Raw genomic sequence first — 14,839 nt, forward strand, 5'->3', positions numbered from 1 at the left:
TATATACATGGTCGCAGTGCCTAAAGATAGTTGAAGTTGCCTTTTTCGAGCTGTATCCATATTAAAGTACACAGACTCGTATCAATATAAACAATCCTATATATCAAGTATAGCATTCTAGTCAACGGTATAGTCGACCACCGAAACCCGCTTGAATAAACGTCAGTCAATCAGAACCCAGTCCCAAGTTCTGTGGGTTGAAGAATGCAGCGAGATGATGATGAGTCGCGCCTCGAGTGGCAGCGGCGGCACAGGCAGGCGCTGCGGGACACGGCCGAGTCGCTGCAGATGGGGAGGAGCACGGCGCACACGCTCAGCATGCAGGCGGAGCAGCTCGGGCGCAGCGAGCGCGTGCTGGACGAGACGCAGGCGACCGTGGACATGTCCAAGCGCGTGCTCCGCGGCATGACGTGGTCCGGCTGGCTCTACAACAAATTCTCGGCGGCGCCGCAACTTTCGCCCAATAAGGACGCGGCAGAGGTACGAAGTTATGTCGGCGTGGAAAATAGGGTCTCTCATATTTTATATATTAACGCTTTTGTAGATTGCTATGGGATTTATTTGTCCCGAGTGCAAGGTGATGTTCCAGTCGCCAGAGCAACTAGGGACGCATTATTCAAGTGTCCATGAGAGGAGACCAGAAGGTGGAGATAGGTCCCGAAGTTTTGAGAAGAATTGGCAAAGTGGAGGGCCGAGTCGACCACAACAAAGGCAACAACAGACTGCTGTTGCAAAGTGTTCCTCTGTAGAGGAAGTACATGATAAATTCCTGAGGGATCTGGAGCCGCAACTGGCGGAGCTGAAGGAGCAGTCGCTCGCCCTTGGCAGTGCGCTGGACTCGCAGAATGAGCAACTGGATCGGCTGGACTCGAAGATTGGTCGGGTGCACCACGACATGAAAAAGGTGGGCATTCAGGCCAACACGATCGCAGGAAGGAAGATCCCTGTGGTGCATCGCTTCCGCTGCGCATTCCAGGAGGTGCAGACGGGGAAATTCTTGCGGGACGTGGACGGGGAAGCGCTGCTGAGGTGCGTTGGTTGCTCTTCACGTGGCGAGTGTGTGGCTCCGTAGTGTACTAACTGTTGTTGATTATTACTTATTTTGCAGTGCTGATGTGGTGGTGGAAGGCTGTACATTCCGAGCTTACACACTGGGCGACGACAGTGATGTGTGGGGCTTCCAAAGCGAGACGTCGAGTCACTTTTTGGGCATCAACCGGTATGGGAATCTGAAGGTGCGGGGCGCGGACTTCAACTCGTACGAGCAGTTCCTGGTCGAGGCCAAGCCAAGCACCCCTCTGTTTTGTTTGGCAAGCTACTTTGGTCTCGGAGGTTGGGTCGCAGTGAAAGGGCCCACGGACAGTAGCAACCTCACAGTCATCCGCGGGACACCCGAAAACAAGCCCCAAGCCGCCCACTTCAAGATTGTAAACTTGGAGGATGGAATCCAAAATGAGCTAAAGGGAAATTGAAAATTATTTAGCGGTGGCAGGAGATGTCGTTGGGTGCAAGACATACTTCTGCCATCGGCGGCTAAAAATGAACAGCGCATGCATGACAACGGTGTGGCTGGTCCCTATTTTTGCAGTCTCGACGAGTTAGCCCGCTCGGAAAACAATTGCAACTGCTGGTAGAGCTTTGAAGGTGGCCACATGGATGCATCCGAGACAGCCGGACCCTCGGGTGGCAATGGCAAAGACAAGGAGACGGTGAAGGTGGTGGTGCGATGTCGGCCACTTTTCGGCAAGGAGCTCGTGGAAGGCCGAAAGTCGATCGTAACTCTGGACGGCGCAGCCGCGTTGATCTCCCTCAAGTGCCCCGACAACGGCCAGATCAAGTCCTTCACGTTCGACTCGGTCTACGATGAAACCACGTCGCAGCGGCAGTTCTACGACGAGTCTGGTTACCCCCTCGTGGAGTCCATCTTCGATGGATACAACGGCACCATTTTCGCGTACGGGCAGACTGGATGCGGTAAAACGCATACCATGCAGGGCAAGGACTCCCCTCCAGAGCTACGCGGCGTGATTCCGCTCTCCTTCGACCACATTTTCGACACGATCAACGCCGACACGACGCGAGAGTACATGGTGCGAGCGTCGTACCTGGAAATCTACAACGAGGACATTCGTGATCTGCTCAACGATGACGCGAAAAAGAAACTGGATTTGAAGGAGTCGGCGGACGGAACGGTCTACGTGAAAGACCTCACCGAAGTTGTGGTGAGGGATGTGGAGTCGATGAACAACGTGATGAATCGAGGATTCAAGAACCGAACTGTCGGCGCAACCTTGATGGTAAGTTGGTAGCACATCAGCAGTATTGTGGTTTAGTTCCAGCTAATTCTCGTGGAATTGTGTGCCAGAACGAAGGCTCTTCAAGATCGCACTCCATCTTCACGGTTGTTGTAGAAACGAACGAAACTATTGGTGGCCAAGACCATTTCAAAGCCGGAAAGCTCAACTTGGTGGATCTGGCAGGTAGCGAGCGTCAGAGTAAAACTGGTGCAACGGGGAATCGTCTGAAGGTAAGCCTTCACCTCGACCTTTTCAACTTAAGTACTCCCGTTATTTATCCAAATGGTGTCTATTGTGTCCTCCAGGAAGGCTGCAAGATCAACTTGAGCCTTTCGGCATTGGGCAACGTTATCTCAGCGCTTGTAGACGGCAAGGGCAAGCACATTCCGTATCGAGACTCGAAGCTCACCCGGTTGTTACAGGACTCCCTTGGTGGCAACACTAAGACGCTCATGGTTGCCGCTGTAAGCCCCGCGGACTACAACTACGACGAGACCTTATCCACACTACGCTACGCAAATCGCGCCAAGAACATCAAGAACAAACCTGTGGTGAACGAGGACCCGAAAGACGCCAAGCTGCGTGAGTACAAGGAAGAAATCGAGCGGCTACGCAAAATGCTCGAGTCGCAGTCCCAGTCACGAGGCGGCGAGTTGGGGACTTCCAGCGGCATGGGGACTCCATCTCGCCCCCTTTCGCCCCGGTCTGGCAGTGGCAGCGGTTCACGACCAAACAGCAACGAAGCCTTGGCAAAAGAGCGAGAAGAAATCACCAAATACCAACAGGAAGCTGCGGAAATGCTCGAACGCGCCAAGCGTATGATGGACGAGGCGAAGGCTATGCAAGACCAGCGTCAAGAGCAGCAAGTGGATCCGGTAAATGACGCACCAATTGCTGCTGAAGTCCCAGCAGCAGCCTCGAAGCGGAAAAGTTCTGGAGTTCTTGGTAATTTACCACCTCTCTTGGGGCTCTTTGGCAAGCAAGAGCAACAAATGACGCCGGGGAGACCACGCAGCGCCGGTAGTAACGGTGCAATAGCAGGCAGTGGGGGCTCTAAAGTGGACGATGGTGCCATTAAGCTGGCGATTCGGGAGGCTGCGCAGGTCGACGCACAAGCCAAAGCGATGATGGCCAAGGCGGAAGCGATGATGAAAGAGGCTGCGCAGCGGAAAAGCGCCAGAAAGGTCGAAGTCGTGGTGAAGGAGGTGATCCCCGACTCTCACGTCAAGGAGCGAGACGAGCTGCGCGAGCTGAACCAAGCCATTCTGAACCAGCGTGATCGCATCGGCCAGGAGCTGGAGCAGACGCAGGTGGCGATGGAGGCCTACATGCGCGAGAAGGAGGTGCTGCATGCCAAGCTCAAGAAGATCGAGAGTCATATTCTCGGTGGAGCATCGGGGTCTTCCTCTACGCGTGGGTCTATCAGCGGAGGCAACGATGCCGACTCGGAGGTGGCCCTACTCAAGCAGCAGGTGGAGTACCGTCGAGCCCAGATCAAGTTGCGAGAGAAAGCCAAGAAGCAGGCGAAGAACGAGGCCATGCGACGAGCGCTGGAGCTGGAAAAGCAGCAGGTGGAAGAGGAGCTCAAGACAGCACAAGAAGCCGCACAAGCGAGTCTGGCTGCAGCAAGAAAGAAAGAGGCCAAGTACAAAGCCAAGCTCGAAGCCACGCGGCAAGAGATCGCGGACCTCAACAGCGAGTTCGAGCGAGAGCGGGAGAACATGCTGGACACGATCCGAGAGCAAACGAAGGAAGCCAAGCTGCTGGAGCAGCTCGTAGAGCTCTTTCTACCTCAGAACGAGCTGGTCAAGGTGTGGGAACGCGCTGTGTGGAGTGAAGAGCGGGAGGAGTGGAATCTGCCGAAGTTGAAGCCTCGTAGCGACTTCCACACGATCAAACTGCCCACGCTGCCGCTGGGAGGCGGAGGAGGGAGCGCTGGCATTGAGTCTGGAGGGGCTGAGGTCATATCGGACGACGAAGGGAATACTCGACAAGGCAGCGCTGGAGCTGCTGGCAACACGACAGTGCGGTCGTCTGGATCTTCGTCCAGTGCCAAGCGGAGGAAGAGCAGCATATCTCGTCAGTCTTCTCAGGGCGCCCACGCTGGAGCCATCATCCCGTACGATAACGAAGCTTTGATGGCAAACCACACGCCCGCAACATCCAGTCGCCTTCCGAGCGCAGTACATACAAGCAGACCCGACTCCAAGGCAGTCACGCGAGGGGTAAGTCCACACAACAGCTCAAACGGCGGCAAGGAGCGACGGAAGCACAAGGACAAAACGACAGGACCTTCAGTCTCTCGACAGCCTCAAGAAGACCACGAGCAGCCCCAAATCGCCAGTGCGTATGAAGCCCCCGGTGCGAGTCACTACTTCCCAGCAGAGGAGGACCTCCTCGCCCCACTCTCAGGCGAGTACCAGCCGAGAGATCGATTGCAGTCGCGACAAGGCTCAAGACAAGACTCGCGACAGGAGAAGAACCGACGGACTAATGGCTCGGGGGGCAACTCCCGAGGAGCTCCGAGTGGTTTGGGTCAGCTCGATCATACCCCTCCACCCGTTGCGGCTGTTACGGAGAAGACGAGGTCCTCGAGTCGAGGAGACAGCGGAGGACGACAGAGCAACCATCGCCACCACCGCCATCGAGACCGGAAGGACCGACAGCAAGAAGACGATGCTGGCGCTGGGGCGGGGAACGACGAGTGGATCGACACGGGGGACGGTGGGCAAGCTCCAGTCGCCAAGAAGAAGAGCAGCAAACACTCGAAGAAGAAGAAAGAGCGCCGCGACAAGGCTGAACCCACGGCCGACAACGACGAGGACGCTGCACCCCCGACAGACTCGACCAACGATCACTATTCGTCGCTGCGTAGACCCTCGTTTCGATCTCTCGACGATCTCCTCTAGTCCTGAAGGAAATAGTACCCGCGTAGAATAACCACAAAACCTCAATGAACGATAGTCAGGAAAAACTATTATAGTAGCTGCTGTGCTAACCTTCACAACGTCAGTGTCTCCAATACTTCTGTGTCGTGGCTTTGGTGTGAGATGTCCAAGACGCTGGTGTTCTCCGCTAGTACTTCTTGCTCCGTAGTATTGTCTCCTTCATTGACAGCGAGGTGCCCAGTCAATGCGTTGCGCAGGGAGCCGCTTCTCAGAGTAAGGATCTGTCGGACGTGTTGCACGTGCAGCATGAACGCCAAGAGCCCGTAGAAGAAAGGTCGGACGTTCGGGTAGTCGTGGGGCCACTTCGCGTGTGTGAAATACGCCGCCAGCACCTCCGCCGTCGTTGTACTCAGTTGTAGGACATCGCACTGCTGCAGGTTCGCACTCAGTTGAACCGGATCGAGTAGGAAGCTGCACGCCGCGCTCCAACTGGACGCGCCAACGATCTTACGGGGCTTCGGCCACGGGTAGTCTGGATGTAGCAGCACCCGCGTGGCCTCCACCAACACCGCCTCTGCTACCAGATAAGCGTCGAAAGCCGACGCACGATCGGTGGCTTCATCTCCTGCATCCTCCAGATGCACTGGGCCAAGCTCTGCCACTTGACATGCCGCATGATGAAGCGCCTGTAAGGCCTCTAGAAGATCGTAGTCACGCTGTAGGGGATCTGCACTGTGCTCGTGCTGGTCGGCCACGATGTACGCTACGTGACAGGGGAGTTCGCTGTTATCTGGATAAAGCCACCAGTGCAATTCATTCACGAACAAGTTGGCGCTTGCCACTGTAACTCCGCAGTCCGCGTTACAGAGCACGACGACTTGGTCCCGTGTAGTCGTTTGCAGAAGCGTATCCCGCACGTGAAGCCCCTCCTCACTGATCGTTTGACCTTGATCACCCTCGACGAACTTAAAGAGCCCGTACTGAATGCAGTCAAAGCACGAAAAGTAGTGTCCAAGGAGTGATAATAACCACGGAGTTGCTCCTGTAGATGCAGATCCCAACACCAGCACAATCGGTGGGGCCAAGCGTTTACAGACGTTACAATAGGCATGATAAATGAACTCCACTGACTCGGATGCAGAATTTCCCGCACGAATGACGAGCTCTTTAATCGCATGCAATCGCTGATACTGGATCATAGCACAATTGGAGCAGCTCGTGGCGTATTCAAACGCACTCTCGGGTACGGAACCGTGGTAGAGTCTCTCTCGAGCCGCTGTGTATGCTGAACAAGCGGTACACTCGTCTTTGCCTTCGTGTTCGTACCGCATTCCAACTGCCACACGACGTGACGCATTAACGCAGCGAAGGTACTCGGATACAGGGATACGTATTGACTGTGGCGCCTCCACCCCACCTACTGAGCACAGAGACGATATATTCGTAGGGCTTAACCACGTGACTTCCAGTAGCAAATGAGCACGAAACTCGGCCTTCTGCTGGACGACAAAGACCTTGATGAAGCTGAAGACACCACCGACTTTACACGCGTACTTAGCGAGACGGAAGACTCGAACGTAGTTGGCCAGCTTCCCAGCCCATTTGGGGGAAACAGTAGCTTTCCACTCAAGACCATCACTATCGTCATCATTGAGCTTTGCCTTTCGAGACGGAATCTGCTCGAAGCGAGTCAAAGACAACAAATCTGCAAAATTCGACGATGAAAGCTGAACATCGTACGGGTTTATCCTGCGCTTGTGAAGACTTAATCGGTGGGTACCCGAAGATAGCGTCTCGCGCTTTTTCGGCTTTGGAGTGAGCTCCACAGTGTACTCGTTCTCGTTTGTGTCGTGCACGCGGACGGAATACCGCACTCGGTTCACCACAATTTCACTCGAATAAACACGAATTCCTATTCCACTTGTCGAACTAACCGCCTCTTCACCTTTGAACGCTTGGGCGTTGTGCTTCCAGACAATTGTCGGATGTCCAGGGTCTCTCCACTGGGCGTCCAAGTCAGAATTAATAATCAAGTCACGAGCCTTTACAGCGTGTTCCGTAAGCAGAAACTCGTGTCCATGCCAAGCGCCCACTACAAATCGCACAACGGACGGGTTGTCCGTCCTCAAGTATACCGCCACTAGTGCGTAGCTGTCCGCGGCAATTTTAACGCCTTCTTTGTGAACGCAAATGAGAGATTGATCGTGTTCACGCACTCGAAGTGGAGGAGGACAGGGCGCTCCAGACCAGACGAGTCGGAACTGTCGCCGCCGCTTCTCGTACAACAGGCAGAGCCACTTGCAAAACGCCCCCAATCCTTCACTGGTTTGACCATAACCAAGCGAGTTGAACTCGCGCAGTGTCATTACCATCGTGAATGCAGCGGACGATCTGGGATCATACGCCACGATGCGAAGACCTTCTAACTCGTATCCACGAGCGTTCCGGGTGTAAACAGAGATTAAAAACCTCTTCCCATTCATTTCGTGCGTGCACTTGAAGATGGCACAGGATGCCACCTGATCCAGCATTGCCTTTTGGGCTCTTAGCTTTGTTCTTCTCTTGTCTTCTTGCTCCAGTATCCGAGATAGTGCGTCCTCCCATTTCATGGCCACATTCTCAGCTCGTCTGCGATCCAGCGCCTTCTCTTTTTCTTCTGCGATCCGAGCCTGCTGTTCAAGACGCGCGCGCTTCTGGTAGATCGCTTTCAGCCTCTTCTCTTCCAGCTGACGTTCTTCAATTTCAGGAGTGTCCTGATTCCTTCCAGAGCTGCTCGACTTTCGTCTCGCTAGCATGTGAATGTCATTTTGAAGCTCCAGCGGGATATCCTCGTAGGACGTGCTATCCCTTCGCTCCAAACTTTGGTTAAGCTGTTCTGAATCGGTTTGGAGGTGCTTTTTAGGAATAAGTTTCTTTGGTCGAAGCTTGGAACCCCGTTCTTGGATGATGTTACGACTTCCTCGGTGTCTTGCAGCATTCTCCCTCTTCTTTTTTTCGTGTCTAGCTGCACGCTGGTTGTCCTGCTCAAATCCAAACCACCTCAACTTTATTAGCGATCCAAAAAGAGTAAAAGTGATGCAAGGTACAATAAGCACAACCTTCTCAAGCCTCAAGTCACGCATCCGACCCTTGTGCAGATCTAACGCACGTTCAAATCGAACATCCTCCTCCCTTAGCGCTTTCAGACAACGCCTTAATCTCTCAGACAGTTTGGCGTATGTCTGGAGGGCTTCTTGTCGATACATATCATGAATATGCCTACGCACAAAAACAAAAACAGGTTAGAACTATAGATTCAAACGTAGCAAAGGGGTCGCACGTACCATACGCGATGGTCCTTTGTGCGATCGCAATCACGGCGAAACTCGGTCCATTTCCTCTTAAAGCAAAGCCTTGATGAGTCGCAGACAACTCCAGTGCTAAAGTAGACGTCCAGAACAATTTACCTGGTTGTCTACGTCTACAAGCGTGCGCTCTACTTGTCCACGCTCTCGTCGAAGAAGCGACGAATGGAATTCCGCTTTTCTAAATCAAATCAAGCATCACAGAAAATACATTATTCAAGCCAAAATTCTCAAGCCACAAGGCGCGTAGAGCGTACTTTAGTCTCGCGTTTACATCTGCAATTGCGTCGTAAACCGATGCAGCCTCCGAAATGTTCCCCACATCGCCATTTTCAAAGATCGACGGACCACGATCCACATACTCCTGCGCTGCCTTCAGCGCCAGCAGTCGACCGTGGAAGCTCTCTTCTTCCAGCAGAACTTCTTGTGCCGCAGCAATGCGTGATCCATCCACAACGTCGTCTTCCGGGCTGATGCTAGCGAGAGGCTTCACTAGAGGCCGAGGAGGGGGCTGCTTCTGCCACTGAGATTTAGCACTCTGCTTCAGTTTAGCGTCCACTACTTCCGAGCCATTTTGCTTCGATGCCAGCTTGTTATTTTTTCGCCAGCTTGTAGAGTGCCAATATTTCAATGACCGAGCTTTGTGGACACTGATACCGAGTCGTGAGCTTACAACGTCGTCTAGGGCCTCGTCGACGATGAACGGATTGCGACCGAGACGGAAGCCCAGCCACTCGACCAAGTCGCCAACTTTGTCGAGGAAATCCACGTCTTCGCACATGCTCAGCAAATAGTTTTCGTTCTCGTACATATACGGACGAGGGATTCCACCGTGAACGACTTGCCGCCAGGCTTTGATACTCTCAACCACATCCACGGACGCCGCTCGAGTGAGCAAGAGCAAATCCCCCAGCACGTGGATCTCCTTGCCCTCTGCTACCTCAAAATTCTTTTCTCGTGCGTTTTTCTTGGACTTTTTCATCAAACTCTTGGCTCGGACATCTGGATCTGGCCATGCCTGGGGGTCAATTATCGAAAGCAAAGCTCGAAGTTTCGCCTTGTGCTGCTCCCTCACTGCAATACTACTCAGTACGGCGAACTCCGCTTCCTGGATGGCCTTCGCTCCTGCATCTTTTCCTCGGAGCTTCATTCAGCAAAATAATGAAGAGACACCAATGTAACGGCATGCCCATGATATGGTGCTCTTCTGGTTCATACTGTAGAACACAGTAATCCCAGGTTTTCTCTCCCTATACATCCATTTTCAAGCGACCACAACACGTCCATGCTTTCAGCAAGATTCCATTGCTGTTCCTCATTCATAGCTAATACATGCATCAACACATTCTTTAGACTACTCTGGCCCTCCTTTTTGTTTTGCTTTTCCTTGTACATCAAACTACTTCTCCAGAGCAGCTCTTGGCGGTAGAATGACCCGAACGTCCAGTGACCTCCTCCCTTACCAGATGACGCACTTCTTCTCGGGGTTCATGGGGGCGCCAACGGGGCACGAGAAGGCCTCTGCAAACTTGTCGTAGTTCATCAGGGGACCGTTCACGCGCCACTTGCCAGGCGAGTGAGGGTCGATCGTGCGCAGCAATTCCGCGTATCCAGGCGTGCGCTTCTCGCACCAATTCTGGGCGAAAGCTGTGAAGAACAGGCGATCGTCCGCCACGGGGTCGCCTGGCTGCACGATGGCTCGGGCCAGCTTCTGGACCATGCTGTGGATCTTCATGTCCCCACTGGAGAACGGGTACTTGTTGGCGGAGAGAGCCCATTTGTGGCGCTTGGAACCACAGTCGCCGTGCTTGCCACATTCCTCCTCTTCGTCGTGCTTGTGGTGGTGGTGGTGTCGTTTGTGTTTCTCCTCCTCGCAGTCGCCACATTCTTCTTCGCGATTGTGGTGCTTCTTCTTGTGGTACTTCGACTTATCATCGTCGTCATTCTCCTCATCGGAATGGTGGCGGTGCTTCCCCTTTTCAGCCTCTTTTTCTTCTTTCTTGTGCTCCTCGCGCTCCTTACGTTCTTCACGACGCTCTTCGCGACGCTCTTTCTTGCTTTCGTGTTTGTCGTGCTTGTCGTGCTCATGGCGTCTGCTATCTTCCTCCTCCTCTTCATCGCCCCGACGGTGTTTTTCCTTACCGTGGCGATCAGATTCCTCTTCTTCCGTGCGATCGTCATGTTCTCCATGGCCATGATGCTTGCTTTCATGACGATCATGGCCCTCCTCCTCATCCTTCTCTTCGTCACGGCGGTGGTGGCTTTCTCGTCGGTCACGTTTGTGTTCGTGTTTATCACGGTTATCCTCGTCGACCTTTTCATGCTGATGCTTTTTGTCAGACTCGTCATGCTCGTTGTCTTCATCACGCTCCTCCTTGTGGTGACCCTTTGAATCGTCGTCATCCTCGTCATGTTTTGCGTGTTTCTTCGAGTCGTCCTCGTGCGTGGATTCACCCTCGTCATCGCGGTGCTTTCCATGCTTGTTACCACCTTCATCTTCCTCGTCGCGCTTATCAGAGTGCTCTCGTTTTGACGACCTTTCGTCTTTATCTTCCTTCTCATGCTTCTCATCGCTGTGTTTGCCCTCATGTGTCTTCTTGTCCTCCACGTCCTTCTCCTTCTTTTCGCCGTGCTTGTCCGAAGAATGCGTGTGGCCACTGCTACTTCTGCTCTCCTCCTCTTCAGTCTCAGTCTTGTCCGATTTGGTGTCTTCACCCTTGCGATGCTTCTGCCTGTCATCGTGCTCCTTCTCCTTGGGCTCCGAAGGTTCCTCCTTTTCCTTTTTGTCCTTCTTGTGTTTAGGCTTTTCAGATGGCGCCTCGGTAGCCACTGGGGGAGGTACGTCAGGCACAACCGGTGGGGTTGGCACGACAGGCACTGTCGGCGGCGGTACGTCAGCTACTGGCAAAGGGGTTGGATCAGTTGGTGGTGGAGGCGGCGTCGCCACGGGGGCCGTCGCGGGCTCTGTTGGGGCAGGCGTCTCTTCTTCAGGTGCAGGAGCGGCAGGAGCAGGCGATGTCTCGTCGGGGATCACCTCACCGGGTCCAGTGCCAGCAGGCTGGGGCTCAGGAACGACAGAAGGTGGAGACGGAGTGGCCACAGGGATCTCCCCACTCGGCCCGGTTTGTGCTGGCTCGGGTGTCACCGCGTCAGGGACAGGAAAGACGGGTGCAGGCAGCGTCACCTCGGGAATCTCCTCGCCTGGCCCAGTTTCCGATGGTTGAGGCACCGGATCGCTTGGAATTCGGACCACTGCAGCAGGCGTCACAGCAGGGATATCCTCGTTGGGGTTCGGTTGGGATGGCTCTGGAGCTGCAGGAGTCTCCACGGGCTCAGGTGCTGGCGCTGGAGTTGTTTCGGCAGGCTCTGGGGTCTGCGGGGGAGCTTCAGCTGGTGGGGAAGGTGCTTCGGACGGCGGCCCAGGTGCAAACGTGCTCTTCCAGAGGTGGTAAGCCTCGTAAGCAAGGTGAATACCTCCGTTGTCAGCGATGTTCTCTCCCAGAGTCAGGTTGCCGTTAACCGTGCCGAGCACATGTCCGTCTTCAATCGACACAACCGGGAACGTCGAGTACTGCGCTGCCAAGCACTGGGCTTTTTCAGCGAATTCCGCAGAGACGGACGGAGTCCACCAAGACCGGAGCGCCCCGTTACCGTCGTAATTGCGTCCTTGGTCGTCGAACCCGTGCGATAACTCGTGGCCCATCACCATCCCGATCCGAGCAAAGTTCGCCGCAGCCGGGAAGTGCTCAGCGCTGTAGAACGGCGGCTGCAGAATGGCTGCGGGGAACACCATCTTGTTGGCGCTTGGGTCGTAGTAGGCGTTCACAGTGGAAGGGAACATATCCCAGGCTTGTTCGTCCACCGGCTTGCCAATGGCTCGAATAGTTGCCGCAGCGTTGAGTTGCATCAAGCTCTTCACGTTGTTGAAGAACGCGTCAGCTTGCAGCTCAAACGGCAGTGGCGGGACATCATCTGGCCCTCCAATGTAATTCTTGACCTTGTTGAGCTTATCCACCGCGGCATCGTACGTGACTTTGTCCAGCCACGACTCCGTCATCAGCAGCGCCTTCAACGACTCCTCAATCTCCGCCACGAGCGCCTGCGCCGCAGCCTTCGCATCGGGTCCAAACACCTCCTTCATGTAATATTCACCCAGCTCATCCCCCAGGAACGTCGTCGTAAGCCGCACGCAGAACTGATCGCGAGGGAGCAGAGCACCCGCGCCTTGAATCTTACCGTGAAATTCGTGACTCGCCCGACGGAAATATTCCCCCAGAACGGCGCCAAACGAGTCAATCAGATGGAAGCTCAAGTAATTCTTGAGCTGCGGCAGCAACGATTCGTCACTGAACAATTCGTTCTGGGCCTCGAAGAAGTCCGGCGTCGCGATTATTGCATGGAGCATTGGGAACGGCTCCAGCTTGTTGATCCCATTCAAGTACGCCATCAAGAAGGGGTACCTCGTGGCGATCTCCGCGAATGGGTACGCCGTGTTGGTCGTCCACGGGTTCCGCAGCGCCGCGTTGGGCAGAGAAATCTTGGCAAATTGCGTCTCCGTGTCCAGCACGGCCTGGGCGAACTCACTCGCGTTGTGCTTGTCCAGGTCCCCGACGGCAAACAACTTGGTCACGTAGTCCACGTAGAGCGTCGCGTAGGCGTCCACCTTGCTCTGCTCCAAATAGTATTCCCTTGAGGGCAGCGTGAGTCCACCTTGGGCGAGCTGGAGGACGTTCGTGGAAGGGTCCTCCGGGTCGGCCCCCACGAAGAGACGGAAGAACGAGCTGATGCCCAGAGATTGGTCCAACTCGCCTGCGTACTCCAGCAAAGCAAGGGTGGAGTTTACCTTGTGGACGTTTTCAATCAGCTGGACAACGAATGGAGCAGCTGAAGGGTCCACCTCCTGCGCATTGAGACAAGAGTGGTACAACTGTCCAATTTGAGGCGGGTTGGCATCAATCACTTTCTGGATCGTGTCCTTGTTGGTCTCCGACACGACGTAGAAGGACGAGTCGATGCTTGGACGGTCCGATGGGATTTCATGGCTGTTCAGCCAACCACCGCACGCGTACTGGTAAAAGTCCACGCAAGGGTCCACCGACGGGTCCTTCAAGGTCTCCATGCTGGCCAGAAACGCCACTTCGTCGACGTCATCACTGCCGGCTTGGGGCGAAGTCGCGTCGAAGGACACAACAGCGTTTAGGGGGTCCCCCGCCCTGTCCTCCTGCTTGATGAGGCTCAGCAGCCCCAGGCTCAGCGCGCCCGCGAGCACGTACTGCCACACGCTGCGGCGGCGACGCGGGGGGCGCAGGCTGTCGTCGTCATGGACGAGCAGCGGCGTGAACTCGGTCACGCGAAGCATCGCTCCACCCGTTGCGATCTTTGGGCGAATGATTTGTGGAAGATACTGGTGGTATTAATATCCATATTGTTTTGATTGTGAACGATGGGTCCATTTCACACTAGTCGATACGCAAAGAATTGCACTATCATTTCAGCAAAGAACAAATGAGCTCTTTTGTTTGTTGGAAATGATAGCGAAAAAATAAAAATAGTTCAATCAAATTAAATCGTTCAAAATCATTCATTTTATTTAATGATGTGTTTGACACTGTGATTATAAACTGATAAGTAATAATTGACAAAAATAATATCAACATTAGTTATTATTTTTATAATAAATAAGGGCATGGATCCATATTGGCGACCACCGTCGCTGCAGAGGTTATCTGCATGGTGGGGGAGATCGACCACGCGAACGCTCATGTCACGTGTCGCGCCTTACGCGTTGTATTTTTAAATGATAAGCCGTGTCCCACTGTTGACAAAAAATGAAATATTATTTGTAATTATTTAAAAAAAATATGAAATAATAAGACTCTGTTTGGCAAAATATAATATACTACTTTGAAGATATAAGATGATGATGATGAGGTATATTGGATAACTGACCTTAGTCTGAATCGTAACAACCCTATAGCCGATGTTTTACCTTCGGCTGTCCCTCTCTCTAGTCCCATTGAAGATATAGCTCTTGAGGTAAAAGTTTGGCTGTGCGCATGTTGTTGGCAAATAACATGTGGAGATTGTGTAATTATTGTACAGTTATCGTATTGGATCACTTTTTCCGACGGCGGTACAATAATACACTAAGTTGGGTCGAATGGATTACAGCACCGGGTTATACTGTACAACCTTGGTAGCCTCCAAGATTCATTCCTAAGAACCTACTACATGTACGTAGTACTCTCATAGTATAGTACCATCGTGTAAATTTTATAGGATCTATTTTCCCTAAACGTTTTTACCCTTT

At 53.5% G+C, this 14,839-nt stretch overlaps 5 protein-coding genes across 5 annotated transcripts; 2 read left to right on the plus strand and 3 right to left on the minus strand.

Moving 5' to 3' along the window:
- Positions 1–184: 184 nt before the first annotated feature.
- Positions 185–1,472, plus strand: PHYSODRAFT_557960 (hypothetical protein; the record flags this gene model as incomplete). The annotated part of the gene is made up of 3 exons (XM_009526737.1): positions 185–480; positions 545–1,029; positions 1,109–1,472. Exons 1-3 carry the CDS (start codon positions 205–207, stop codon positions 1,470–1,472), a joined length of 1,125 nt encoding a protein of 374 aa, XP_009525032.1. The 5' UTR covers positions 185–204.
- A 180-nt stretch (positions 1,473–1,652) lies between these two features.
- Positions 1,653–4,542, plus strand: PHYSODRAFT_557961 (hypothetical protein; the record flags this gene model as incomplete). The annotated part of the gene is made up of 4 exons (XM_009526738.1): positions 1,653–2,297; positions 2,366–2,527; positions 2,603–3,172; positions 3,500–4,542. Coding segments are annotated over 4 exons (2,418 nt in total), but the record flags the coding sequence as incomplete, so codon positions are not given.
- Positions 4,543–5,298: 756 nt separating this feature from the next.
- Positions 5,299–7,794, minus strand: PHYSODRAFT_495831 (hypothetical protein; the record flags this gene model as incomplete). The annotated part of the gene is made up of 6 exons (XM_009526739.1): positions 5,299–5,385; positions 5,476–5,871; positions 5,941–6,118; positions 6,167–6,423; positions 6,529–7,105; positions 7,190–7,794. The coding sequence occupies 6 exons, from the start codon at positions 7,792–7,794 to the stop codon at positions 5,299–5,301; spliced, it is 2,100 nt and encodes a 699-aa protein (XP_009525034.1).
- Positions 7,795–8,884: 1,090 nt separating this feature from the next.
- Positions 8,885–9,310, minus strand: PHYSODRAFT_384912 (hypothetical protein; the record flags this gene model as incomplete). The annotated part of the gene is made up of 2 exons (XM_009526740.1): positions 8,885–9,052; positions 9,092–9,310. Coding segments are annotated over 2 exons (387 nt in total), but the record flags the coding sequence as incomplete, so codon positions are not given.
- Positions 9,311–9,968: 658 nt separating this feature from the next.
- PHYSODRAFT_542939 (Neprilysin CD10, peptidase) lies at positions 9,969–13,888 on the minus strand (the record flags this gene model as incomplete). Its single annotated transcript, XM_009526741.1, has 2 exons — positions 9,969–11,406; positions 11,569–13,888. 2 exons carry the CDS (start codon positions 13,886–13,888, stop codon positions 9,989–9,991), a joined length of 3,738 nt encoding a protein of 1,245 aa, XP_009525036.1. The 3' UTR covers positions 9,969–9,988.
- Between the last annotated feature and the right edge of the window lie 951 nt (positions 13,889–14,839).

Source organism: Phytophthora sojae (assembly GCF_000149755.1).
Source record: "Phytophthora sojae unplaced genomic scaffold PHYSOscaffold_3, whole genome shotgun sequence".
In the NCBI taxonomy this organism is placed as follows: Eukaryota; Oomycota; class Peronosporomycetes; order Peronosporales; family Peronosporaceae; genus Phytophthora; species Phytophthora sojae.